This window comes from Myripristis murdjan, chromosome 3 (assembly GCF_902150065.1).
Source record: "Myripristis murdjan chromosome 3, fMyrMur1.1, whole genome shotgun sequence".
Lineage (NCBI taxonomy): Eukaryota > Metazoa > Chordata > Actinopteri > Holocentriformes > Holocentridae > Myripristis > Myripristis murdjan.
Window position 1 is genome coordinate 8,433,345 of NC_043982.1, and position 27,799 is coordinate 8,461,143.

Below are 27,799 nucleotides of genomic sequence, written 5' to 3' on the forward strand. Positions count from 1 at the left end.
CAAGGCAACCCGCATGTGATAAATGAGAGACGTGTGGTCGCCTTGGTTTAAAGGTGACTCTCTGTTGACAGCAGCTACAGCAGGAGCCAATCAGTGCAACCTCTGAGCTTTAAACACAACCTATGTGGGAAGGCAGATTCAATAGGCAAGTTTCAATGAATAATTCAGCTAAGTTACTTTCTTAATGGGATTCATGTTCTTTACGCTTAGAGTTCAGTCAATTAAATTTGCATTCCAAAGAGGATTTTCCGCTGCTGTCCCGATTCCTTAATTGATGATTTCTGAACTTCTTGAACTTCCTGACCCAGTCACCATGCAAAGTGCGGGGCATAACCCAGGATTTATTGTATGTGCAGATATATGCCAGAAAATGTGACTGTGTGGAGTGTGTGCATGTGTGTGCGTGTGTGTGTGTGTGTGTGTGTGTGTGTGTGTGTGTGTGTGTGTGTGCCACAGAAAAGAATGCAAAAGAAACAAAATCAAGGACAAGGAAATAAAAAAGTAAATCATCAACATTTAAGTGGGGACAGAATTTTGATAGCTTTCATGATTATGAGACAGTTATTTATCCTGAGAGTAATGAAAAAGTGAAACTGGAATGCAAGGTTACAGGCCTCGTTCACAGACATGTCATTGTGTCTCTGTGCATGTGTCTCTGTGCATGTGAGCTGGCCTTGAAGGGGCTATATACTCGAAAAATCACATTTTAACAATTTATGTAATGATTTCCATACTGACTCTTATAATTACTGAGCTTGGCACATTCACACAAAGGCCCTGCTGCACCAATGTGAAATGGACAGTTAAATTCTGCCATGATAAATTTTCTATTATTTAAAAACTTCAGAAAAAATGGCATTTCCTGAGCAAAGCCTAACTTTGTGCAGAGCATTTTGCAGAGACATACACAAAAGTTCTAGAAATAGGACCAACCCAACAGACAAAATGACAAAATGATTGAAGAACGGGCACGATCCTTTGAAAATTTTCGTTTTATTCTGGGTAGGACAGGTGGGCAGTCATTTTGTGTAATGGTCTTTTAAAATCTAACTAACAGGAAGCACCACAAATGCCAAAATGTGCATCTCTTCGTGTTGTCAATCACATCTTATCAGATTTGGCACAGGTTCTGCGCCTCAGCTGTGTTCTCCTTGGGAATACAGGCATAATCTGGAACACATGTCTCATAACTCAAGGTGGTTTGACCTGTCATAAGATTTGAGATGCAAGTCAGGACCTCTGTTCTGAATATGCAAATGTCATGCATAAGTTACAGCACCTTTGGTGTTTGTGGTCTACTGGCAGCTTTTCTTTCTGTGATATCTCCCATTATACAGGCATCAGCAAAATTTAGGTCCCACTAATCCAAGATAAACGTGACTCACATGTTCATGAGCCATACAGCAACCACAATTGGAATGTTTTTGTTCCCAATTCTGTTGCATTTGATTGTACAATTTTGCTACTTGTGCAGCAATTGAAAAAAGAAAGGCAAAACATGTATTCTACTTTAACATGCCTCACAGACTATGTTCATGCCAACATGACAAAAACAGCATCCATATTGTTATTGTTATCCTTTAAATGTACTTTTCTGTATCATCCAATAATGAAACACTAATATGCGACTGCAGTTTTGTAACTCAGTTGACACTCCCATTAACAACAGTGATAACCTGCTTATTAAAAAATAAAATAAATAAACAAAAATTTCAGAAAGTCATTAGAAGCACTATAGCACCATCTACTGATCTTTTGGTAAATCATGTATGTATTCAATACTGCACCAGCCAAATTAGTTCCACAGTTCGACATGCCATTTGATCATTCCTACAAGCTCTTGCATTGTTTTATAATGGTTGTACATTTTATGTGCCTGGAATTGCCAAAGGAAAATGAACAATAAAATTTTAATCAATACACAGTGTATCATGTTACTATTCCTTGTGCCATAATCCAAGGTGAGCTGTCATACAGAGGCCCAGTTCAGAATGCTATAATACCATAGTAATGAGTGCCACAGAAAACCTCAGGCTACACTGTCATAAATCTGCAAGAGCAACATTCATCAGTGTATTCCAGCGTCCCAGAAACACGGCCCTCCATGCCCAGTCTCAGCAGACCAGCATGCACTACACTGTGCTGTCACTTGTGCTTGTGATACCAACACTATTTCACTATCCATAATCTCATCCCAGAGCATTTAATAACACATTATAAAGATGAGCAGTAGATGTGCACCGTACAGTGTCATACTCTATAAAACTGAGATTGCAGTGCAGTTAAACTGTTCCTCGTTTTGCTGAGGATCCCCTGGAAGCCTTTCAAGGACCGCTGCGGACAGCACAGTTCAGTCAGGTGCTGCACAGATGTCCCTCTGACACAAAGCCAAGAAGCTCTGCAGTTTCCATCCGAGTGGTCTTTTATTCTTGGTCACCTCCCAGACCGAGGTGCTTGCGGCCTGATTGATCAGACTGGCAGTGTGACCGGCTCTCAGAGAGGTTTGGCTCATTCATTTTTTTACATTTCTTAATGATGGCACTTATGGTCATCTGGTGAAGTCCCAACACTTATGATAATGTTTCTTATCCTTCACCTGGTGTAGACTTTCTCACAATTCTGTTATTCTGAAACTGACAGTCAGTTTCTTGGGCTTTATGATACTGTTTCAGTTCTGACATGCACCGTATTCACATGTGTGTTTCACTCATTATGTCCAGTGAACTGAATTGGGTTTCTGCTGTGGCATCTGCTGTCATCCTCAGTACCTTATATGGCTCCATGGTACATATATAACATATATTTTGTTCCAAATTATGTCAGGTCATTGAAATTGGTCACAATCAATTGGACTCCAATCAAAGAATAGGGACATCTTGAGGATGTTCAAAGGAATCAAAGGAATGATGCACCTTCAATCAGTTTGGAGTTGCTTGATTCAAATGTTGCTTCAAACCTTTTAGAAGTTGTGAAAGAAGAATGTAATTAATGTAGAGAAATTCACTTTGAGGTTATAGGTTATTGTGTTTAGAACAATCACAAAACCCCAAATTGGTCAGTTTTGAATTCAAATTGTAAATCACAAAATACAGAAAGGTCAAGAGGGCTTAACACTTTGTGAAGGCATTGTATCACTACCCACTATACTATACTTTACTATAATCAGTAACTTAACTATTGATACAACTACATCACTGGTTAACTATTAGGTTTGTGTGGCCATACTCCTAAATAGAGCAAAGCTTAACAAACAAAATTGAAATCTCATCCAGGCACAGAAAATGAATGTTGTGCTCATTTATAAAACCCCAAGGCAGAATTGTTCAAGTATATCAATTATGAATATAAACAATTTTTTTTAAAAAAAGATTTGCTAACAGAATACAATCTCTGTGCGACTCCAGTACATATCCAGTCTTTACACCGCTACAAATGTGGTCCAACAATTTACAACTTTAAAATGTTAGCCTGTGGGTGGTCACATACTGCTATATTTTGTGACAAGATTTTGTGCTATATTTTGATGACAAGAGGAAATGTGATTAAGCTGACACAAACAGAAAAATTCTGAGCAGTACATTGAATACAGAGATCTAAGGTCACATACCAGAAAAATACATGAATATGTCAAAGCATGGTTATAGTATTCAATACCTGGCTACTGAATGCTAAATGCCCTAACAAGCACCAATCTAACAACTTTCCAAAGACCATATCAAAGTAAAACAAAGCCTACCAACTGCATTACAACAATACTGACTTCACATCAAACTACAGTGTATTCACTTGAGTGCAGTGCTAACCTGTGCTGACTTTATAGGCACACTGGGCCTTATTAGCCTGTTGTAGAGTGTTTACTGTCAGACAACCGGCTTCACTTTGCTTTTGATGAATGATTGATGCCCCCCAGAGGTACAGCTGCAAGAGTGACGGCGTAATAAAAGCTCCTCCACTCCCTAGATGAAAAATAAAAAAAGGAGCATGATAATCTGAACAGACAATGGAACAAACAGCTTTGAAGGTGATGGGATTAGGTATATCAGCTGGTGTCAATAATAGCTTGGAAGATATGTTTGGCATTGATGTGCATTGTTCCAGAGGACAAGGTATTGAAAAGATATGGCGTTTTTGCAAATAGGCTGCACCTTTGATTGATTACATTTGATTCTTATTGTTGAGCATGATTATCCATTCTCGTGACAGCTGGTGTTTAAGAAGTCGGATTTTCCCTAGACTGCAAGCAGCATTTATCAGTGTGGAATAATTCCTGCTCAAACTGGCTCCCTCGAGCAGCTGAGCATGTTCCCAAGGTCTTCCTGTTGCATGATACATTTTCACAGTTCACCTATCAACGAAATACCCACTGCAGCTATACTTTTTATAGAAGTTCCCTCCAGTGATATCAACACTGAAGGGAAGCATAAAATATTGTGAAAAGATAATGTGACACACCCTTCCTTTTCACCATTTGTGACTACTGGTTAAAAAAAGGACTCTTGATTGAAGTGTTTAAGGTATAGGCTATACCTGCCATGATTTTTATATATTACATGAAGGATGTACAAAATGTTAGGAATATTTGCTGGTCTACACTAAATGCAGGTAAAAGATATTATCCCTTACTGATATTCCCTTATTAAATCTACTCAAAACACAAAGGAATTGTAGATAAAGAGAAGGATTTTGACCCTGTGAGATATCTGAGATACAGACTGACTGTGCTTGAATACCAGGAAGTGTCCTTAATATTTTTGCATACTGTGCATTTCAGGTCAAAGCCCAGCTTGTTCTTGGCAGATGAATATCCTGTTGCTGATTACAATGCTTGAGCGATATGTAGAGAAAGGTCTGCCCGTGCAAGACTAACCACGTGACAATTCAGAGGAAATGAACTGGCATGTTTTACGGAACCATGTACTGTCGCTGGGCAAGTTATTCATAAGAGCTACGATCATTGCCCAAGACTTTGTCAAACCATTTTAATATCTCAGTCAACTACTGTGCTTTCACTGGCTACCTCTGTTATGATAGCGAGCATAACAGTAGCCCATCTGTTGCATAATAGGCGGTACGCAATGTAACCTGAGCCAAAAAAGAGGTGTTGCTCTTGCCCCTCAGTCATTTACTGGCAGATGGAGAACTGAGTCATCATGCCAAGTAAAATGTGAATAATAAAAAGGTGTCATGTTTTGGGTACATAATCCAGGGAACTTTCTTGTGAAATACTCAACAGCTCCACCCTCTACAGCAGTCTACTGTGAAATAGCCTTGTCAAACTAAATGTGTCTGGAAACTAAACAAGATGATTCAGATTATACCTTGACGGTGCTTCATGCAAATACAGGGCCCACACTGAGAGGATTTAATTTATTTATGTTGTGCCGAGGAGCAGAGAGAGACAGAGAAAAGTGAGAAGCAGGTCATAAGTAATCAATTTAAGGTTAACAATCAACGATGCTGCCTGTTGCAAACCCTAGCAGTAATCATATGTCCAAGTTAAAAATGAAGGGGGAGAAAGGGGAGTCAGCTCATCAGTCCAAGTGAGTAGAGCTGGTGAATTATGGGATTAATGATAGCCTGACGCAATAAATAATGTATCTAACTATGAGTCAGAATATTCTAAGTTTGACTCCTGGCTGGCTCACATACTTGGGGCATTAGTGTTTTTCAGTCCTGGTTCTAGGGATATGGAGAACCACTTTTTCTATTATACCAGGTAATAATTGCATTCAACTAATGCCCCACATGTAAAATGATCCCTGATTAAATGGGCACAGTAAAACCTCACCGGGCTTTATCCCAGGAACAGTATCTTAGTGTTCTGACATCGCTGTGGCAGACAAAGATAGTTTTTCTACCAATTAACCCTCCTGTTTCCTGTGGAGTCAGTTTGACCCTATTCAATGTTCTCTTTCAGCTTCATATTTCATGACTTGTCCTAATTTAAAGAGGACAATTTGGTGAACATATTTTACCATCATGTTTTCAGTGTCCCGTGCCCTTGGGGTCAATTTGACACCAGGCTTTTTTTTTTTTTTTTTTTTTTTTTTTTTAACCTGTGTAAAACATAAGAAATATCAACATTTTACACACATTTTAGATGTTTTGGATGACACTGAGGAACTATGACAAGCCATTTATAATCTTCACAAAACTTCCCTATAGGCTTTAGGGCCCTGACCTCACCAAACATAACCACACCTGTAGTCGTGCCAGAAGCACAGATAGTTCATGTGACATTTGATGGGCAAATCATGATTTCCACAAGAACTTTGATGTATAAGGCACCCGCCATATACATGGGGAGGTTATATGTTATTCAAAGGGTTATTAAGGTAGGTAGTAAGGTCAACATGACACATAAAAGTACCTGACACATAAACTTGGGTAACAAATTTTATTATAACCATTATCTGGTTTAAATTTCTGGGGTCAAATTGACCCCAGCTGATAAAAAATAACAACCACTATAAGTGCCACCAGTGATTCACCCTGGCTCTCCTGCGGTTTAGCTTCTCCTCTGCCTCTGAAATAGAGTCGAGACATTTTGCCTAATGACGCTCAGCTCCTTGAAAATATTAACTACACTTCACAGATACACACCCAGCCACACCGGATTAGGAAACATGAGAGTGAATGATGTTGCGTGAGAGGGGTGCGGGGGATGACGCGTGAGATCAGCCCCCTCCCCCCGCACATAAAATCACCTAGTGACGTAGAGGCATAGTCAGCATTCTTTCTTCACTCTGCCGGTAACTACGAGTTCAGCTGTTTACCACCACTTTGCTGCCAATCCACCTTCCATCCTTTTGTATTTTTTTCCTCTAATCGTCTACTAGACACCAATAACGTTGGCGTTCCTTTGTTAAAGGTAAGATCGTTTACACTATTGGTGATTTCTTTTGTATCCCCTGCTCTGTCTTGGCTGTTTTGTGCTGGCCAGCTAGCCGGTTGGGAAAAATGGCCTCAGATTGATAGCCGACGGTGATTAGCTTCGTCAGCTAACTCAGCTAAAACGCTCATCAGTATTGGCTCGCTTCAGTGAGACAGAAGGGTTGTGGGTGAATACTATGCTGCTGTTTTTACTTTCAGTGTTTGAAAATGTGATTGATATCCTGGAGACAATGAGTATCACATCAGTCCGCTAGAGATGTTAGCCTGGCTTGCTAGCAGTTTTCCTCAGCTAGTGATACTAGCTAGCTAACATTAAATTGTCTTTTGATACCAGCTCGCATATTCTTGTCGTGTTGAGAGAATATTTATAAGCAGCCACCTTCTTCTTTAATAACTGTAGAGCAGTATTATTAAATGTAGGTTTGAGTTGCTTTTAACCACCTTTTAGCCCGAACTGCCTCAAGAAAAAAAAATGCTAGCTAAGTGTTAGCATCAAGACATCCTGAACTCAGACAAAGCTAACCAACGTAATCGGATGTCGATCATTTTAACAATGTAAACTCAATGGTGGCCAATGGTGACCTGTCCTTGAGGTTAAAAACATGTTTTCTAACTGACACGACGCATTCCATCTCAGGAATTTAAAAATAAATACAGAAAAGGACATGTTCAGGCTCAGTTTCGGTGCCAGTGGTTCCACCAGGGAAACCACTGCGAAGGCGAGAATTTGAATAGAATACTCTGCGCATGCGTAGTAGCGCGCCATCTGGCTGGAGCCCACGGGGCAGATTTCCAAAATGATTTTTCATTAACATCTTTCGTTTGTGTTTGTGGCGTCTTGAGGCTGCTCAGGTCAGTCGCATCATTTTAATGAAATATTGGCAGCCGGGCACTTTTTTTTTTTTTTTTTTACATGTGTTTCTCGAACTGTCTTCTCTTTCAGGTCGTGTTTTTTCCTGCCCCACTCCAAGGACATTATTCTTTTCAGAAATTCTTCTTTGTCAAGCCGCCAAAGTGGAGAGTGTGGTTGCAGAAGGGGGCGCTTCTCGTTTCAGGTAGCTACTCAGTGTTGCATACAGGAAACACTCTCTCTCTCTCTCTCTCACTCACACACACACACACACACACCTCACCTTCACTTATCGGCTAAATGTGCCTCAGTTCTGTTGAGACTCTTCTTTAATTAAAATATTAGCACGGTACACATTGGGGTGATTTTTTTCCCCTTCCCTTTCTCTCTTTTGCCCCCCAGTGCTTCTGTGGGGGGAGGGGGAGGTGGGGGTGCACCTCAGCACTATCCCAAGTCTGTCGGAAACAGGTGTGTTTTCAGCTTTTCCTTTCACTTGGAACACCAAGGCAGTAATCTCACACATCCATATCATTCTTTTACACCAGCATATCTGGGACAAAGGTGTGACTGTAATACTGTAACACGTACAGTCAACTGTTTGCTGTTTGTATCGTGGTGGATCCTGCTTAAGTGGGAGCAAAATTTAGATTGAGGAACCTTTCAATTTTTTGCATTTGTATTGTGTGGACATTAGTGAGGCATTCTTGTGTGCACTGCTTGAACACATGCATGAAATCCACATGTAATCAAGTTCTGATTTGATTATTCAGGGTTGATCAAGTCATTAATTAAAGGCCTTGATTAACGTTACAGTTAACTGAACCTTCACTCTGCTGTATCAGTAGTTTATTTTGAGGCTGTTTATTGCTGTGTGGCCCACAGCTTGAGATTGAACAAGCTTGCAGTGATTCAACAGTTGAAGTTGACTCAAATCTCTCTGAAATTTTGACAACCTGTATTCTGAAAGATTCTAGGAAAGTTGTCTCTTAATTGTAGTTTGTCTGAATCAAAAATCTCCATCATAGCAGGCTGTAGGATAAAACCGGAGATGTAAATGTAAGCAGACAAATGTACAGAAATTTTGCCAGCAGTCACTATGATGGGAGTGTAATATGTACATGTAACAGGCCACAATGTGTCTAATTTTGTTTCTCTTGGTTTTTGTTTGCACTGAGTTACAAAAAACATTCTATAATGATACAGATCTAATGTAACAAGATGTTGATGATTTGCTGCCATGATTTAAGATGAAGCTAACGATAGTTTCTACTGTTTTTACATAGAAAGAGCTGAGTGTCTCAGCATGCAACACAAACAATAAACTCTGAAAATATGTAATCTTAATTTAAATTGGTTTGACAAATTTCACACAGATTTTTGGAAGCGAACTTGGTGGCTAGCTGTGAAGTGTGGCAAGGCCTTTGTATCCTATCCACTACTGCTCAGTCCACCTCTCTGTGAGTGAGACAGTGATAGTATCATGCATTGATGAATATTTCTGTAATATGAGCTTTTTTTGTCCATTGCAGCGAGTTCCTGGGGAAAACCCCAGGTTCTAGCGTTCAGAGATGGGTACCTTCTCGAAGCACTAGACGAGATGTCAGCTCCTCCAATGAGAAAGAGCAAAATGATGCAATCTTCAGGAAAGTGAGAGGGTATGTTTCCATCCACATGCTGCTTTAAAAAACAAACAAAAACTGTTAAATCTATCTTTGCTTCAGTTGCATCTTACAAACTGTTTACATCCCATGCACCACAACAGTGTATCTAAATAAAGTGAGTTTTGCTGGTATATTGTCTGGAAGTGTGCATTAAAAAATCTTTTTGTCCCTTTTTCATTAGCATACTTAATAAGCTGACTCCTGAGAAGTTTGACAAGCTATGCCTTGAGCTCTTGAATGTGGGTGTAGATTCAAAAGTCATCTTAAAAGGAGTCATCTTGCTGGCAAGTATTCTCTCTCATCTCTACCCATGTGCTGTACTTTTAACTGCTAAAAACAGGATCCCTTGTTAATCAACTATTTGCCTGTTTTAGATTGTTGACAAAGCCCTCGAAGAGCCCAAATATAGCTCTCTATATGCACAACTATGTCTGCGCTTGGCAGAGGACGCACCAAACTTTGACGGCCCATCACCAGAGATTCAAGCACCAAAAAAGCAGAGCACGGTATTGATTTATTTTTTTAACTGGGATTTGTCTAAGGATCTGGTCTCAGCACCACTACTCTGTGTGAGCAATTTTCTTAATTGTCTGAATTTTTAAATCATATACTGCTCCACAGACCTTCAGGAGGCTTCTGATTTCAAAGCTTCAAGATGAGTTTGAAAACCGCACCAGAAATGTTGAAAGTAAGTGAACTCTCTTTGGATACATTTTGATTTAGTGTATATTTTGTCACTTGAATTGTTCCTAATGTTGATGTTCTCTTTCTGCAGTCTTTGACAAACGTGACAGCCCTCTCACCTCTGACGAGGAGGAGCAGCGCGCTATTGCTAAGATCAAGATGCTGGGCAACATCAAATTCATTGGGGAACTTGGCAAACTTGACCTTATTCATGAATCTATCCTTCATAGGTGCATCAAAACAGTGAGTTTAGAGCTTTTATTCATCTTATTGATTATTCTGTGTATCATGGAGGTTTAATGCTACAATAAACTCTTCATTTGTGTTTTATTTTATTCAATGAAATCAATGATTTTGTTTGTCTTTTAAGCTCTTGGAAAAGAAGAAGAAAGTCCAACTCAAGGATATGGGTGAGGATTTGGAATGCCTCTGTCAGATAATGAGAACAGTGGGGCCCAGACTTGATCATGAAAAGGCAAAGGTAAGTATCAAGGATGTATAATTTGAATGGATGCCTCGTTTTGAAATTTCTTTGATCGTTTTCATGACCATATTTTCTCCTTGCAGTCTTTAATGAATCAGTACTTCGCACGAATGCGATCCTTAATGAACAACAAGGAGTTGCCGGCGAGGATTCGTTTCTTACTGCAGGACACAGTGGAGTTGCGAGAGAACAGTTGGGTGCCTCGCAAAGCTTTTATCGACAATGGACCAAAGATGATTAACCAGATTCGTCAGGATGCAGTAAAGGTTAGTTTCCTTGAACATTTTTTTTTTTTTTAAATATTGATCCTTCCATCATTTAACTGACTGTAAAAATATACTGACTGGACAAAACATGGGCTTTAGTCATTGTACTAGTTTAGCAGTCTGTGGTGCATGTATTCATGCGTTCTAAACAGATTCAAACATTTATTTTTCAGGATTTAGGTGTTTTTATTCCATCAATGTCCCAAGGAATGAGGACTGACTTCTTTATGGACAGCCCCTTCATGCCAGCAAGGTTCAAATTTGACAGGGAAACTCTCGGGGGATTGGCTGATATGTTTGGACAAATGCCTGGTATGTCAACTCCAACAGACAAAACTGCCATCATGCATGTGCTCCTTTTCCCTAATGTGGTTTTCACAATTTTGAGCCAAGAGGTTTTAAACTACTTCCTTACTCATTTAAGTTAGAGACTGAAGTTTTGTCTAAAAAATATACTGAGTACACCAGAAAAGTCTATCAGGTGTTTAATTGAGATTGTCAAATTTCTTTCTCAGAAAAAAGGAGCGCTGTGTTTTAAAAGCTGGTTTCTAATGATTCACTGTGGCTTTTTCCCCTATCCAGTTGGAAGTGGCATCGGCACAGGCCCAGGAGTGATTCAGGACCGCTACTCACCTACCATGGGACGTCACCGTACAAACCCACTCTTCAATGGCCATAGTGGACACAACGCCCCCTTACCCCAGTCTCAGTTTGACCTGGGCGGCAAACCTTTCATGAAATCAAACCAAGTAAGTATTGGCTACATTCTAATCATTTGGTGTTTTGAAATGGTGAATTTAGGCACTCAGCAGAGCAAACAGTCATTTAATAAAATCTCTTTTAAAAGGGACAGAATCTACCCTTCTACAACCAGAACCAGAACCACTCAATGCAGATGCAGTCTCAGTCAAAGGATATGGCTCCCCGATTCATCAAGAAAGGGCAGCTCAATGCTGATGAGGTACAACTGCCTTGCACCTTTTTTATACAATATACTGATGCATAAAGTTTGAGTTTGTAGGTTTCAAGTTTTTGACTCTCTGACTTTTGTATTTTGTGATTACTCCAGGATCCACTGAAGCTCTTTATGATTATGTAAATTTCCCCAGATTATACAGGGCTATGCAATTGTAGCAAGGAACAGCCCTGCTTACAGCAAAGATTCAGGCATACCAGCTAACCGCTAACTAGGACTGGCATACTATGCAGACAGCCCAACTGGTCCCCAAGTACTCCTGTTGCTTCAAGAGCACGGGTGGTTTCCTATGAAGGATGTTGGGTCAAAAATGTACACTTACCCCTGATACCTTTTGCATTATTATTACTATTATACATTTCTCTTCTGTACCATTCTAGATCAGTCTAAGGCCAGCACAGTCATTCATCTTGAATAAAAACCAAGTGCCGAAGCTGCAGCCACAGATACCAACCATGATTCCTCCAAGTGCCCAGCCTCCACGTACACAAACTCCTCCACTGGGACAGGTAGCGATCAATATTTTGGAAGAAAAAAAGTTGATATGCTGTTGTAGCCCCAGGCTCCACTAAACATGTACTCATTTGCTCTTTTTTTTTTATCAGCCTCCACAGCTTGGTCTGAAGACCAACCCTCCTCCAATTCAGGAAAAACCTCCAAAATCCAATAAGAAACCCCCGCCTACAAAGGAAGAATTGCTTAAAATGACTGTAAGTTCCTCACTCTCCGCACTACTTTTTTTCATTAAGAACATATATGCAGTATGTCTAACAGTTTTTCCTTGTAGGAGACGATAGTGACAGAATACCTGAACAGCAAGAACATTGCTGAGGCTGTGCAGGGTGTGAAGGACATGAGGGCTCCTAAGCACTTCTTGTCCGAGATGCTGAACAAGATCGTGGTCTGTTCCCTTGATCGCCCAGATGAAGATAAGGAACACGCCAGCACCCTAATCCATGCACTCTGCACTGAAGGTCTCGTCACTGGTGAAAACCTAATGCAGGTGAGTCTTTACACTTTGATCATGTCACATGACTCGGAGGAATGTCATATGGTATTGTTAATGACTCTGAGCTGGAAGTCTCCAACAACGGTTCCCAATGACAACTGAAATTGTCTGTATTCATATTACCCGCAACACATTAAGGCAGCTATTTTTCTTGCCTTACAGAGTCCACTCTTTTGCTAGCCTTACAGGGAAAAAGATTTTAGTAAATTTGAGTGTAACCCGTGTTCAGTACATTTCACTACTATTTGGGTATCAGGCTACTTTTCAGTGCTAACCTCTCCTTTTCGATAGGCGTTTCTGGGTGTTCTGGACCAGTGTCCCAAGATTGAGGTAGATATCCCACTGGTGAAGTCCTACCTGGCCCAGTTTGCAGCACGCGCCATCATTGCGGAGTTGGTGAGCATTGCCGAGTTAGCCCATCCCCTGGAGAATGGCACCCACTTCCCCCTCTTCCTTCTCTGCCTGCAGCAGACAGCCAAGCTGAAAGACCGTGAGTGGCTGGCTGACCTGTTCCAGCAGAGCAAGGTCAACATGCAGAGGATGCTACCTGGTATGTCCAATCCACAGTTACTGTGTTTGTACCAAATATGTTTAACCTTGTCCATCAAGTCCCAAGCAATATAATGTGAGATTTCAAAAAAGAACATGTTCAAGACCCACCCCGCATGTGGGTTTTTCAGTGGTTTTCTTTTTCACTTGCCTGCTGTGAACATTTGGATCAAGGGGTCATAGGCCATATGAGTCTGGAAAATGACAATAGATATCTTGAAATCATATTCAGGAGTGATGTCCAAGAGAATTCCCCCATAGGAAACAAATAAGTTAATACCACCTGCCTTGGGAAGTGGAGGCAACTAAGACCGTTCTGTCTTCCCCTCTCCTCAAGTGCTGTCAGTCATCAGTGCAACTTTCTCATATATTTAAATTTTGTTCATATCATGTGAAATTATGTCCATTTCAATCTGTCTTTCGCTCCCACTGATGGCATGTTGGTTTTTTGCTCCTGTAGAAATTGACCAGAACAAGGACAGGATGCTGGAGATCCTGGAGGGCAAAGGCCTGAGCTTTTTGTTCCCCCTGATGAAGCTAGAGAAGGAGCTACTGAAGCAGATTAAAGCAGACCCTTCTCCCCAGTCCATCTACAAGTGGATCAAGGACAACATTTCCCCTAAACTTCACACTGACAAGGGCTTTGTCAACATCCTCATGACCAGGTAAAACATTGAACAGACTTGAGTTTCTGCTGATAACATTGACTTATCTCTCCATTAATTTTCAAATGAAATTATAATTTGTTCTTAATCTTTAATTTTGTCTGTCTTTTTGTCAGCTTCTTGCAGTATATTGATCATGAGATCAACGCTGACGAGGAGGAAGATCAGCTTGCGGCACCAACTAAAGAACAGCTGGATCAGGAGAAGCAGCTGCTACTGGCTTTCAAGCCAGTGATGCAGAAGTTTCTGCATGATCACATCAACCTGCAAGTCAGCGCCCTTTATGCACTGCAGGTCCACTGCAATGCTAAATCTTTCCCCAAAGGTATGTGCACACCTGCAGCTCAGTCATTAAGATTAAGATGAAGTTTATTGAGGCTGTTGCCACCTGCTATCAACAAACATCCTGAGAAATCTGAATACAGGTGGACAGCTACAAATGCATCTTGCCTGACCACTTGTGTTCACATCTCACTTTCCCGCTCTATTTAATCAACATGTGAGAGAGAGACTCTAACTGATTACAATGTGGCTGTCAATCACTGAAGACATATTTCACATGTTACAGGCTCGACATTCAGGCTCAGATTATTTAATTATTACTACAGGTCTGAAAGGGTTCTCGCTTAGATGGATAAAAATATACATTCAGGCTAACGTCTTTTGTGCATAGATATTCTTCCCACAGTAACTTTGTTTTTGATACTATTAAAACAACTTAAACATTTTTTTTTTATCTCTGCTGACTTCTTCCAGGCATGTTACTCCGCTACTTTGTAAACTTTTATGATATGGAAATAATTGAAGAAGAAGCCTTTCTTGCATGGAAAGAAGATATCACCCAAGAGTTTCCTGGAAAGGGAAAAGCATTATTTCAGGTAAGCTTATTTAAATGCTTATGAGTTAGGATTTAAATTTTTCACACAACCTCACTTTGGTCTAAGCATGGGAAGAGTAACAGCCCCTGACAAGCACCGCATCTCCATCCACTCCTAAATTGGAGACTCATTTTTCTAATGTAGTAGTGGCTTCACTTATGATTCGTCCACCATAAATGGCTTTATCTAATGGCGATACTCCTGTGGTTTAGGTGAACCAGTGGCTGACCTGGCTGGAGACGGCTGAAGAAGAGGAGTCAGAAGATGACGGTGACTGAAGAACCAGCCAAAGGCCTTGTGGTGTGCAGATGCAATGAGTGATAAAGCTTTTTCCCTTGCTTTTTTTTCTCCTTGTGTCTTGTCCTGTTTCAACCCAAACTCTCCCTCTCTTCTCATTGTGTGTTTCCTGACAACCACTGTTGCAGTTCATTACACTATGAAATGATTTTCCACCTTAAGCAAATGTCACCACCCATGTATCTTTTTTTTTTTTCTTGGCAAAGCAGATAGTCAGCCATTTATACACTGAAGAGTTCAATGATAACAGCTTGAACCCTCTCTGCACCTTTTGTTATTGCTTCAACTGTAATATAGTTTTATTCTAAGGGCCTCATTTCACCACACCAATAGACATGTCCAGTGTGCATTTTTATCTTATACATTTACTTAGTTTGATGTTTACGGTATCCAGTGGCTGTAGGCAGTACACTGCCAGGGCAAGCAACAACAGTGATATATGGTGCAGAAAACTGATAGTGGTGTTTGTTTCCAGCAAAGAAAAACAAATTGGATATCAAAAACTCCATCAGAATGACCAAGTGAAGAGTATAAGATGATAAGATGAAAAGGCAGTTAAACGGTTTCCTCTTGAAGTGTCTTTAACCGGGTCAAAGAGCTAACAAGGTGCCAAAACCTGACCCTTTTTTAAAACTCTTATTACATCTAGTAGGAACGTACATGGAAAGGAGGTGCTGCCATTATCCAAACTATTTTCACCATGTACAAAAGAGATGCCTCAAACATACTGCAAAGGGCCTTTTCATGCTGCTTTACCGCATCAGTCACACTGTAGAGATGCACTTTGCTCAACATTATCATGTTCTTGCAATATTGAAAATACACCACGTCCCTTGATTTGTTACAAAGAATCCTCAATTGTAGTCATCGGCTGCCATAATTACGATTGTTTTGGTTTCTACCTCATTATGCGTGAAGTCCAATTATTGTCATTTCAAATGAAAATGCTTCAAGAGTTTAGAGTCGTGCCCATGTGTGTTATAGAAAATAGCCTGTTCTACTTGCACAGTTTATGCTGATGTAAAGTACCCAAATTTAGCCTGAATTAAGTGCATTTTGTCTGTGTATGAACCTTGTGTCAGAAATGAATACATAGGCTTTTTAATTCATCAGCCGCTGTTACTCTATACCTCTCCCATATCTGTCAAACTATACTTGAATTCCTCATTTATAACACGTTAACATGGCCAACTGGGATTCTTCTGGTTTAGATAGTTACCATCGAAAAATGGCTTGTGACTTTTAATTGAATTGCCACCGCCTTGTGTGGACATTTTAAGTATTTAAGTCTAGATATTGAGTTTTTATTGCATCTTTTATCTTCATGAAGTTATAAAGAATGAATCTGTACAATGAAACTTTCTATTCAAGAGTGTTATTGTAATGTTATGTTAAGTGCTAGGAAAGTTCAGTGTACAACAACAGCTTAACTTTCAATAAAGTTTCACAGATCACTTTGGTGTCCTGAGGATTTTTTTTCCCTCCATGAAGCTTTCAACCATAACATAAGTTGCTGTAAGGAAATATATGTGGATCATTTGACTTGACAGGTGTTGAGGTTATGTCAAATTTGGGTAATTTGTAAGTGATAACTTGCTTCCAGTTATGACCATGGTATCCTAACAGCACTATGTACTGCATTGTAGCAACACATGCAAGACTGGTCTAATATTGTACTTCAGTAACTTACTATGGAGAATGCACTTTTCTACAGCACATTAAAACGTGCTTGATGAAGAGTGTGATAAGATTTGATTTGCTGATTTGCCATGAGCACAGCCCAGGTAATTATAGGTACTAAACACTGATTCTGTGAAATCTACTCCAGCATACACATACATAACAAAAAATAGCTTTCAAGATAAGTAATACTGTTTTCTACACTACCATGTTATGTAACTTCAAAATAGTAACATCAGACAGGCGGCAGGAGCAAAGATGAGTCATCCTCAACATTTGTCGTGCCCCTGATCTGCTGGCTCAGCAGACTGCACCTCTGTGGGTGGAATACATTTTTATAATAAACAGAGCACAATCATTTTTATAAATATGACGATAACATACATCCTAAAGAAAAAAGGGTGTGATTTGTTTCATTTGGTAACATTTTTTGCACAATTTTAGTGTCTTGAAAGGGTAAATGAGTTGCAAAGTCCATTACAGGACTGCACACACACTCATAGAGCTGGAGTTAAATCCAGGGTAACTATTATTGTTCTAACAAGTTTTGCTTACTCGCTCCCATTCAAGAGATTGCTGCGTTCACTGACCTTTCACAGGAGTCAGACCTTAGGAAATCTGTTTTAGAAATTTCCGACCTGCTATAGCATGTGGTTAACAGTGTAAACGCAGGAGAAATTAATTCTCTTATGAAGAAACCACCCTGAATTTTCCTCTGCAGTGTACACCAAGAAAGAGAGCGTCCATTTTCATGAGTTACCTTTTTTTTTTTTTTTTGTTCCCTATATGGTATTATAAAACATCCCTTGCAGAGTATTACTTCACATTTTATAACTATTATATAACTACTTATTAGTTATTAGTACTAATGTATTTGTGTAAACATTTTAGATTTATTCCACTGTATACATAAACTAAATATATTTATCAATAGATATACTTCCAAATCCAACTGTAGTTATTTCATTAAGTTAAAAACTCAGTCATTAAAACTCTTGAGGCTAAAACGAGCGTGATGTCCATGGCTGATGTCATCTGCTAATTTGAATGAGAGACGTCATGAACCGGTAGATGGTAATAAAGGTAACTGAAGGCCAACTGTAATTGCTTTAGTCAAATAATTCTCCATCATCTGACTCATGGTTAATCTTATGCTCTTCTATTCATTTAGTTTCCAACTAACCTGAGTTTTAGATTTGGAAAAATAAAAACAAGACAAGGTTTTTTACTTAGTCATATCTTTCTACACGTTATAAATACTATTCTGGATAAAAGAGAAGAGAAAAGTATGTTGATTAAGGAGTAGAATACAGTAATACACAACAAATCTTAAGCATTCCCTTTGATATTTTTATTTACATGTTTTGATGACCTCTAACCCCCTTGTCAATCGATGGGTGTCTGTATCTGTTCCTCTGATCATCCGAGATAGAAAACAGCTTTACAGGTTTAGACTTTGAACCACCTGATGGATCATCAACGACAGATAGTGAGGTTGAGCACCTATGAAAAGACATGTTTTAACAGTCTGTCTAACAGCCAATCATAGTGAGGAATACATTGTATTGTGCTTTAAAAAAAAAAAAAAAAAAAAACGTTCTACACGTTCCTATGCTAATTTCCAGATAGGATACGGACACAAATCCCTGCACTGAGTAGACAAAACAAATCCAAATGTAGAGAATGCCTTTTGATCATGACAAGAGACAAGTGTGAGTCTGTGAGGGAGCTTGGAGTCTTAATCGCTGTCATCGTCCTCGTTGTTGGATCCCTCGGGCTCTGAGCCGTTGTCGGAGCGGCGCGGGGAGCCCTCGTTGTCTGATCCGGCCTCCGAGCCCCTGTCGGATCTGCGGTCCGACGCTGCGGCGGGCGAGCCCGGCCGGGACTCGTCCTCTGATCCCGAGCGACTCCTCTTGCTCTCGTTGTCAGACTGCTCAGAGTCGGACTGCCTCAGCGCCCTCCTCTTCTTCACCGGACGGTCGCTGCCGGAGTCGTCATCGTCGGACCCCGCAGAGCGCTGCGGACTGCCCGCCTCGCTGCCGGAGCGGTTCTGGCCTCCATCAGAGTCGCTGTCGGACGCAATGCGCTTCCTGTGGTCTCCCTCGTCATCAGATCCTGAGCCGCTGTCTCTTTGGTGTCTACATGAGAACAAATGACGAGAAATACATAAAATCAAACAAATAACAGCAGAGTGTCTAAAGAGTGAAATTTAAACTTGTAAAGTCACAATAAATGCCAAGAATTTACTAATTTTTTAAAATACCATTGCAGACACCGTGTAACAGATAACACATTTTTTTCCACAGTAAAATATGATTAAACACTGGTTGTACCTGTCTTCAGCGATTTTCAGGCCATCCTCATCTGAAGAGTCCTCAGAAGATGATATGATGGCCTTAGATTTGATCTTCCCTTTGAGGGAAGGTGGCAGACGCTCAGGCTGGGGCTACAAAAGAGAGATGTGTTACATTTCCAAGAATTGAGATTGGGAAATACACAATAACCAGAAATGGAAAGTAACAATGTACATTTACTCAAACAATGTACTTAAGTCCAATTTTCCATTTTGTGAGACTTTGTACTTTAACTCCACAACATCACAGAGAGTAATACTGTACTATAACATTTATCTGAGGGCAGTATCTACTTCTGCAGAAGGTATAACATGCAAAATATACCACCAACTCATAAAACATAATGCATTGTTATAGTTTAACAGTGCCAACAATATATGGAGCAGTTAGGCCTACAATATTAAAATATTTTGTAGATGATGACAGTGGAAGAGAAGACAGAAAAAATAAAAAGACCTTTTCGATCTTCTTGCGGTCTTTGGATTTACGTTGCTTCTTGGGATGTGATCCTCCCTCGTCATCATCGCTGCCACCCTCGCCTCCCTTTGTAGGTCTAAAAATACAAGGCAAGCTTTACTGTAAGCATACACGTCCTTCGCCCCAAATAAACCACAGTTAGAATTCTTTGAAGAATCACCTCCTCCTCTTCTTGCGTGACTTCTTCTCTCCTTCCTCAACGTCCTCCTGCTCACTGCCACTGCCGGCCTTTCTCTTCTTCTTCTTCTTGAGCGGCAGGTCCTCATCAGAGTCATCGTTGACGAACTCATCCATGTCACCTGTTTTCTTGCGCTGGGATGGAAAACAAAGTTATGTGATTCACACTGCCTTCAGTGCATTTCTACTAACTTATACGCAGTTGTACTTTGAATGCTGCTACTCACACGGCCACCGCCTCCCTTCCTCTTTTCCTTAGGAGCCTCCTTCGGTCCTTCAGCGAAAGTGAGCAAGTTCTTGGTCTTCTCCACATACATGGCTCTCTGCTCCAGAAGCTTCTTCTGTTCCTCAGCCTCCTTGTTCCTCTTTTCCTCCTGATGAGGTTTGAGGGTGAAATGATGAGATGCAGTTTATGGCCCAAAAAAACAGGCAGAAAAAGCTGATGCTTCAATGCTTAGCCTGGATCAATCCTAACTATGAAGATTAATGACAAAACTAAAATGCTGGAGGCTTTTGTGTGGTCAAAACATACGGACCTGTTCTTTCAACATCTGCTGGCGCAACAGGTCCCTCTCTTGTTCTTGTTTTGCCCGAAGCTCCTTCTCCTCCTCATCCTGCTTCCTGGCCCGTGCCACATGGTACTGGGCCTGGCTCAGCAGGTCAGAGCATTGCCTGCAAACACAACCCCCATCCCAAAGGTAATTACAACCCATATTAAATGGGCACAGCTCTCACACTAAATCTAACACGGAATGCATTTTAACACCAGTCCCTTAAAACAGGTAATAATGCAACCTTTAGTTTCGATTATAAGCAATAAAAAAGGTATAGACGTGTGTGTCTCTCTGGGGTGAAAGTTTAGACTGACCTGGCCTCAGAGGCGGCAAGTGCTAGATCAAACCTCATCTTGTCTCCAGCCTTACTCAGATAGCTGAAGTACCTGTGTGAAAAGGAGGGTGAGAAAGACATGAAATAGGAGGATTAGGCGGAGGATGGCAACAGGGTTGTACTAGAGGAGGGTGCAAATCAAAGCCTGTGCCGGTACCTGTGAGCCAGCTCCAGCTCTTTGACAGCGCTAAGCACAGCCTTCAAGTTGCTCTTTTCATCCTTAAGCACCAGAGTGGCCAGCCTCTGGAGCACCAGGGCCACGTTGAACATCAGCACCGTGTCACTGGGTGCCACATGACGTGCCTTGTCGTACACACAATATCAGAAGAACACAGTCATACACTCCGTTCACTGCAGCAAATGAAAAGAAATGCCTTGTTTGTGTCTTTTTTTACCTTTAGCAACATCTGTTTGCACTCTTGGAGTTTTCCACATTTGAACAGTGCCCTCGCCAGGTACAGCAGCACTTCAGTGTTCTGATGTTTGTAAAATTTCTTCAGGCAGTTTTCATACTGTGGAACAGATTGTTACGCTCAATTATACGGAACAAAACACTGAGTAAAAACATAAGTCTTCAAAAAAGGTCATCATGAGTCAGGCCCTTACCATTTGCACAGCGCTGATGTATTGTTTCTGCTCGACATAGATGTGAGCCAGATTCAGCCAGACGTCGCTGATGTCTGCTGTGGCCTCCCTCACCTGAGCAAACACGTCCCGCGCCTCTCTGAAGTAGCCCTTATGTGCCAGGACGGCACCTGGGCAACAAACACACTTTGTTATTGCACCATACGCACTTGCGAATGATTCCTTGTTGTCAGTGCAGATAAAAGATGCCCAAAAAAGACCAAATAAAGGCTCAACACACCAATGCCATTGGCAGCATAAAGGTTCTTGGCATCATTTCGCAGGACCTGTTTGTAGATCGCCAGGGCTCGATCCTGGTGTCTCTTTTCCTGTCAAGACAAAAAAACACTACCAGTTGGTTTGAGGATCTATTATTTCCTCCTACACATACAAGAATATTGATCACTTGACAATAATAAGTGCAAGAGTAATCAATGCCACTTTTTATTCGATAATAGCAATCAATCAATCAAACTTTATTTAGAGCACTTTTCAAGTGCTTTACATAAAAACAATACAACAAACAACAGACACAAGAGATATCCCCCTTTCTCCCACACATACACACACACACACACTCATACACACACACCCAAATTTAAAAACACTGAGGGATTAAGAACACTGAGGAAACGCTATCCTACACTCGCCACTTTGAAGTGAGGAAACACCAGAGAGAAGATAATCGACACTGTAGAAATATAAGATAACTGTTACAGATTAAAATTCAGTAAATACCTAAAAAATAAAAGTAATAAAATAAATAAAATTCAGTTAAAGGCCAGACTAAAAAGGTAAAAATAATCAAATAAATAAAATTCAATTAAAAACCAGTCTAAAAAGGTAAAATAAATAAATTAATAAAATTCAATTAAGAACCAGACTAAAAAGGTTAAAAATAATAAATAAATAAAATTTAGTAAAAAAAAAAAAAATTATTTAAAAGCCAGACTAAAAAGGTAGGTCTTGATTTGCTTTTAAAAATGTCCACATTCTGTTTTCCTCTGTTTTCCTAATACCCTCTTTTTTATTTACAATTGCCAATTTCTTCTCTCATGTCTCTCTTGTGCACACTGCATTTTAAAATCTGTACCTTCTCCCGGTCTCTGGTGGGCTGGTGGAGGGTCTGCAGCCACACGTTACCCAGGGCTAGCATGGAATATGTGTCGTTCTGTGTGGACGGCTGCTTCAGGATACGCTCAAACTTCTTCTGGCCTGGCCCCCACTCCTGTTTGGCCAAGTGAAGGTTCCCTATCAGGGACCAGGCATCTGGGTGATCCTGTGTCCAAAAGAGCACAGCGGACATGAGGTAACAGCATATGGCACTGGATTATGTGGACTCTGGATGGAGTGAAAATGACACTATCGAACAACAGATGACTAAAGCACCTGATTAATCTGCAGCGCTTCTTTGAACCAGTCAGAAGCTTCGTAGAAATTTCCTTTGTCACGAGCCATGGCTCCAAGACGCAAGTAACCTATTGACAAAACATTTTAAGTCAAAAAAAAAAAAAAAAAAAAAAAAAAGTACTTCAATGTGCAAAAGTTGCTACTAACAGCTCAGTTTTTGTTTTCTTACAGTCCACATAGTTAGGGTGTTCTCTCAGGATGTTTTTGTAGAGTTTCTCAGCTTCATGGAATTCACACATGGCCTCATACAGGCGGGCCAGATTGTACGAGGTGGTGACGGAGATGGCATTGTAGTAATGCTCATCATGCTCTCCCTCTGCTTTGGCCCGGTCCAGAGACGCAAGAAAGTATTTCTATAAAAGAGAAGACACAGTCCAGCCTTGAACTGGTGTACTTGCTTATATCAGATCTACAGTCTTCAGAGCAACTCATCATCCTGAGTAAAACTGATTGATAGAATGAGGTTATTCTGATACGTTCATACGTTCCACAATTTTATGATTATGATGTCAATAGTTGGTTTTAGGGGTTGCTTGATTCCCTGGTCGATGTAGCGGGGGCTGCTACATACCTTGGCCTCTCCCAGGTTGCCCAGTCTGAAGTGGAGAGCCCCCAGGTTATTGAGGATCTCCGGGGGAACGTCAGCCTGCACCTTCTCCTGCAGGATGCGGGTGGCTGTGCCGTAGGCGGACAGAGCTCCTTGGATGTCAGTCTGCTCCAGGATCTGAGCTAACTCAATCCACGCCTCCACATCATCTGGGTACTGCTCCGTTACCTTCTTCAGGTGACCCTAGTATAAAAAAAAGTTTGAACATTTGCTAAATTTCACTAAAAATAATCTCAGAATACACTCAGGCTGATTTAAAGCAAATTGCCAATGCTATTCTGCAGTCGCATCAATCAGTCAAGTTGTGATGAGACAATGTGCATACTGTACATACCTTGGCAATGTCTCTCTTCTCCTGATCGTCAGATGCTGCATAGAGAGACCCCAGAATTTTCATTGTTTCGTAGTTGTTGGGATAGGCCTTTAAAACTTTCTCAAAGCACTGTGCTGCGTTCTCCTTGTCCCTTCGATACACATACATCTGCCCCAGTCCAAAGAAGGGTAACACAAAGGTGGATGAGGCAAACTGAGTGGCCTGGTAGTAGTACTGAAAGGCCTGGTCGTAGTCCTCCTAACAGAAAAAGAAAAGCAGAGAGATCACATCAACACAAATGCATGACAGTGCACTAAAACACACAGGCGGCTGCCTCAGGATGACTCTGGTTTTTACCTGCACATGAAAGGAGCGAGCTAACTGGTAGCAGCTCTCAGCCTGCATGGCCTCGACCTCGGTGTTGTGGAAAGCGTGGAGGGCCAGGTGCTGCACTTTACTGTAATCCTTGTGGTAAAAAAAAAAAAAAAAAACAGAGGTGTGAATTATAGAGAAATGAAACTCAGGTTTAGACTCATGACAGAAACCTGGTGGTTCGGCATTCATAGTCCCACTACACCAGTGGCTACCTTTTTGAAGAAGAAGTGGTTGGCGAGGTGGTTGAGCACCATGGGGTTGCTGGGGTCGATGGTGTAGGCCCGTGAGAGGAGCTGCACTCCATTCTTGATTGAATCTGCCTCCTTGTTGTTGAGCTCCAGCACTGCCAAGCCAACAAGGGCTCCCACACACTTAGAATTGAGCTCTAAGGCTCGACTGAAAGCCAAACGGGCCTTCTCCAGCTTATTGAGCTTGACAAAACAGTGGCCCATCCCGAGCCTTACTTCAGCTGGCCAGCGACAGAGAAAAGATAGATTAGCAAGAATCAACAATACAGTGATTTATTTTTAAAGGCTGATGTAAGTAATCTGTTTACCTGGGCAGCCGGGGTTGGTACGCAGAGCTTTCTTGTAGTATGCCAGTGCTCCTCTGTAGTCCTTTTTATTGAAGGAGATGCAGGCCTTACCTGTTGAACAACACCGATGTGGTTAGTCCACTGAAACAATCGATATCATGATCAACCTCTCCTTGCACAGTCATCTTACCCAGCAAAGCAGGGATGTTATTGGTGGACTGGTTGAGGACAAAGTGGAACTGGGCATCTGCCTGGTCCATCTTATCTCCTTCCAGAAGGCAGAAGCAGGCTCTTCCCAGCAAGTGGTTCTGATTGAGACCAAGGGGTGTTAAATTACAGCTATACATAACCCATTAACATGTACTTCCCATTATCAAATTCCTTCCCTGCGCAGTTATTACCTGATCATACATGATGATCTTGTCTGCCATGGTGTACAGCAGGGTGGCCTGCGTGATGAGCTCCTTCTTGGCATCTTTGTTCTTTTCTTTGCGAGCCTGCTGGACATAGTAAGCTGCCAGTGTGTCCAGACAGGTCATCTGGTCCTTCTCATGGTCTCTGTAGTCGAGATTTCCATCGATACGGGCTGCCTCTAGCAGCTTGACAAAGTCCTCTGTTTTGCCCTGTTTGTAGTACTCCAACTAAATAGAGGGAAATGATACAGATGCTCTTAGAAATGTGCCGGTAAGTAAATTTTGTTAGATTGCACCTGTTTACAACACTGCAGCACATGAAATCACATCGCTGCCAAGCTTTATTGATGGAACTAATACTTTTATTGGCTTTGCACGGGCAGAACGAATATGCTAAATATACTCACTGCCAAAGCAATCCATATGTGAAGCTGTGTATGCTCCTGCTTCAGGATACTGATGACCTCGTCTCCTTCTGGCAGCTGATCAAAATCAAGCTCAATAACCTGCAGGGTGACAATTGTTAAGGTTAAAAGAAGATTAAATCAATGCGAGATTAATTTAAGATGTCTTATTCAAACTGAGCTGCCTATAGCAGCTAGCAGCAGCAGCAACACAACACATCGGGCTGCACTGATACGCAGCTCAGACCATCTGATCCCATGTTCAACACATGTAACTGTGTTTTGTAGCGCTCGGCGCATGCATCAAGGCAGCATAACTCAAAACAGAGGAAATAGAAACACAACGCTGGCTCGTGATGGCATTACTTAGCTAATGCTAGCTCATGTTAGCCTCCGGAGCTAGCGGGATAGGTTTCACTTTGCCAGATATTCACAACCAGACAAGTTTCCACACTAGACGGCTCTCACCTCGTCCGTGTCCCGTAGAGGGATTTCGATAGAACCCCGAGACATCTTGTGGAAGCGAGAGTCCACTTGCTGCTCCTCTGAAAAAACTTGAACGACGATAAGCCGTGCTCTCACAGAGGTCTGCGGCCACTTCCGCTGACAAACAAACACATGGTGCTCTAGATATTATGTCCGGTCAGCTCAGTGTACACCCCGGAACCATAATAATAATACGCAAATGTATATATTTTTTGAAGGCTTAAAATAATAAAAAGAATAAGAATAAAAATACTACTACTACTACTAATAATAATAAGAAGAAGAAGAAGAACAATAATAGTAATAATACAATAATAATAATAACAATAATAATAATAATAATAATAATAATAATAATAATAATAATAATAATAATTAGTAGTAGTAGTAGTAGTAGTAGTAGTAGTAGTAGTAGTAGTCGTAGTAGTAGTAGAAGTTCGATGTTTTCCTCAAGTTTGTTCCATACTGAGCATTCATGAGGCGCTACTTGCTACTGTTAGCTCCCGATTCTTTTGTTGAAAGCCCAAGAACAGACCGGAGTCAGTCTTCAGTTTTCTGATGCAATATTTATTATGGTCACATATAAAGCAAGGCAGCGCTGGTCTCAGTGTGACAGAGCTCCCGCAGAGGGTTATTTTTGCAGAGGCAGGAGGAAAGTTGCATGATTTATGTCCGCGCACTGCGTGCGTGACCGTGCATGTGCTCATGTACGCGCCCGTACCGTGCAGAAGCACACCCCTTCCAACCGTGCCAGAGCGGAGGAAGTGTACTGTATTCAAGCACGATACGGAGCGATCACACTGGTCAAAGAATCCGGATTTTAAGGGCAATCGTGCTTGGGCGCGGATCAAACTTGCCAGTGTGAGTGGCAAAAGCGCCCCGATATCAGGAAATGATACACATTTATGTTCTTGGGCTTGGGCCTGCCCCGTACATAGGTTGGACTTAAACGCAACCGAGAATAATTGGCCAGTTACCCGGACATGGACAGGCCAACCACTGTCCATGCCTTGTTTCTGGAATGTGTGATGCTATGTGTGTGAATGTTGACTGGGTGTGTATCTAATGCAACAGACCTAAATAACAAGATAGAGAAAGTACATCTGGCTCCTGCTGTGTCTGTCCTCTGCTTAGCAGCCAAGCTGCCCTGAACTATGTAATACATTGGATAATGCAAGAAACATTGAACTATACGGCCAATTGTAACACTACTTTAAAGTCATTTTCCATGTGTCGTCTTGTAAATACACAACCGTAAGCTGTCCTTTGGTTCTAATTTGTCTATTGCAGTACAGAGCATTTTATTTACCATGATTTACCATGGACGATGTTGCCTGCATATACATTTTGGTTTTGCAGGATTTTTGTCACTTGTGAAAAAAATTGTCCTGAGTAGAAGTCCACATTGCTAATTTGTTTATTTAGTAAACTTGCTTATGCAACACTGTAGGGAACACAAGATGTAACTGAGAAAAAGTTAAAAAAAAAAAAAAAAAAAAAAAAAAAAAGAAAAAAGAAAGAAAGAAAGAAAGAAAGAAAGAAAGACAGAAAGTGTAGTAGCCTAAACTTCTAAATTATTTTTACAGGAAAGCCCAGAGAGTTGCATGAAAACAGGAAGCAGCAAGACTCAGGAAACTGGAGAGCAGAGAGATACAGGAAACAACAGTGAAATCCATCCATTCATTTATCCATCCAACACAGACGCTGTCATGGGGTGCTGGATCATCCCATCATGCGCTGGACAGGAGTCGGGGAAACACCATGGACAGGTGGCCTGACATTCACACACACTGTCACACCTGTGGGCCATGTGGAGTCACAAGTTCACCTGTAGTACCTGTGT

General features: G+C 41.1%; 2 protein-coding genes across 2 annotated transcripts; one reads left to right on the forward strand and one right to left on the reverse strand.

Annotated features, from left to right (window-relative positions):
• Nucleotides 1-6,849: 6,849 nt before the first annotated feature.
• On the forward strand, nt 6,850-16,667 carry eif4g2a (eukaryotic translation initiation factor 4, gamma 2a). The gene is made up of 20 exons (XM_030081815.1): nt 6,850-6,871; nt 7,838-7,949; nt 9,274-9,399; nt 9,587-9,689; nt 9,780-9,911; nt 10,027-10,093; nt 10,181-10,332; nt 10,460-10,570; nt 10,657-10,839; nt 11,013-11,151; nt 11,422-11,588; nt 11,687-11,800; nt 12,196-12,324; nt 12,421-12,525; nt 12,603-12,818; nt 13,116-13,374; nt 13,834-14,038; nt 14,155-14,363; nt 14,795-14,916; nt 15,129-16,667. Exons 7-20 carry the CDS (start codon nt 10,249-10,251, stop codon nt 15,192-15,194), a joined length of 2,109 nt encoding a protein of 702 aa, XP_029937675.1. The 5' UTR covers nt 6,850-6,871; nt 7,838-7,949; nt 9,274-9,399; nt 9,587-9,689; nt 9,780-9,911; nt 10,027-10,093; nt 10,181-10,248; the 3' UTR covers nt 15,195-16,667.
• Nucleotides 16,668-18,233: 1,566 nt separating this feature from the next.
• ctr9 (CTR9 homolog, Paf1/RNA polymerase II complex component) lies at nt 18,234-26,092 on the reverse strand. Its single transcript, XM_030048206.1, has 23 exons — nt 25,939-26,092; nt 25,474-25,572; nt 25,055-25,294; nt 24,844-24,961; nt 24,675-24,764; nt 24,331-24,587; nt 24,101-24,208; nt 23,765-24,001; nt 23,395-23,613; nt 22,993-23,176; nt 22,803-22,891; nt 22,507-22,692; nt 21,655-21,742; nt 21,396-21,544; nt 21,185-21,301; nt 20,947-21,092; nt 20,770-20,841; nt 20,438-20,573; nt 20,129-20,275; nt 19,885-20,036; nt 19,704-19,800; nt 19,227-19,339; nt 18,234-19,031 (listed from the first exon to the last, which is right to left on the reverse strand). Exons 1-23 carry the CDS (start codon nt 25,981-25,983, stop codon nt 18,632-18,634), a joined length of 3,489 nt encoding a protein of 1,162 aa, XP_029904066.1. The 5' UTR covers nt 25,984-26,092; the 3' UTR covers nt 18,234-18,631.
• Between the last annotated feature and the right edge of the window lie 1,707 nt (nt 26,093-27,799).

What these genes read in the sequence shown, in the direction of transcription:
- ctr9 (XM_030048206.1), bottom strand. Translation starts at nt 25,983, where the DNA reads ATGTCTCGGGGTTCTATCGAAATCCCTCTACGGGACACGGACGAG. An exon ending in TACCAACCCCGGCTGCCCAG is followed by an intron (nt 24,588 to 24,674) that starts GTAAACAGATTA and finishes GTCGCTGGCCAG; the next exon opens with CTGAAGTAAGGCTCGGGATG. An exon ending in ACCACTTCTTCTTCAAAAAG is followed by an intron (nt 24,209 to 24,330) that starts GTAGCCACTGGT and finishes TTTTACCACAAG; the next exon opens with GATTACAGTAAAGTGCAGCA.
- eif4g2a (XM_030081815.1), top strand. Translation starts at nt 10,249, where the DNA reads ATGCTGGGCAACATCAAATTCATTGGGGAACTTGGCAAACTTGACCTT. An exon ending in AAGAATTGCTTAAAATGACT is followed by an intron (nt 12,526 to 12,602) that starts GTAAGTTCCTCA and finishes TTTTCCTTGTAG; the next exon opens with GAGACGATAGTGACAGAATA. An exon ending in TGCTAAATCTTTCCCCAAAG is followed by an intron (nt 14,364 to 14,794) that starts GTATGTGCACAC and finishes GACTTCTTCCAG; the next exon opens with GCATGTTACTCCGCTACTTT.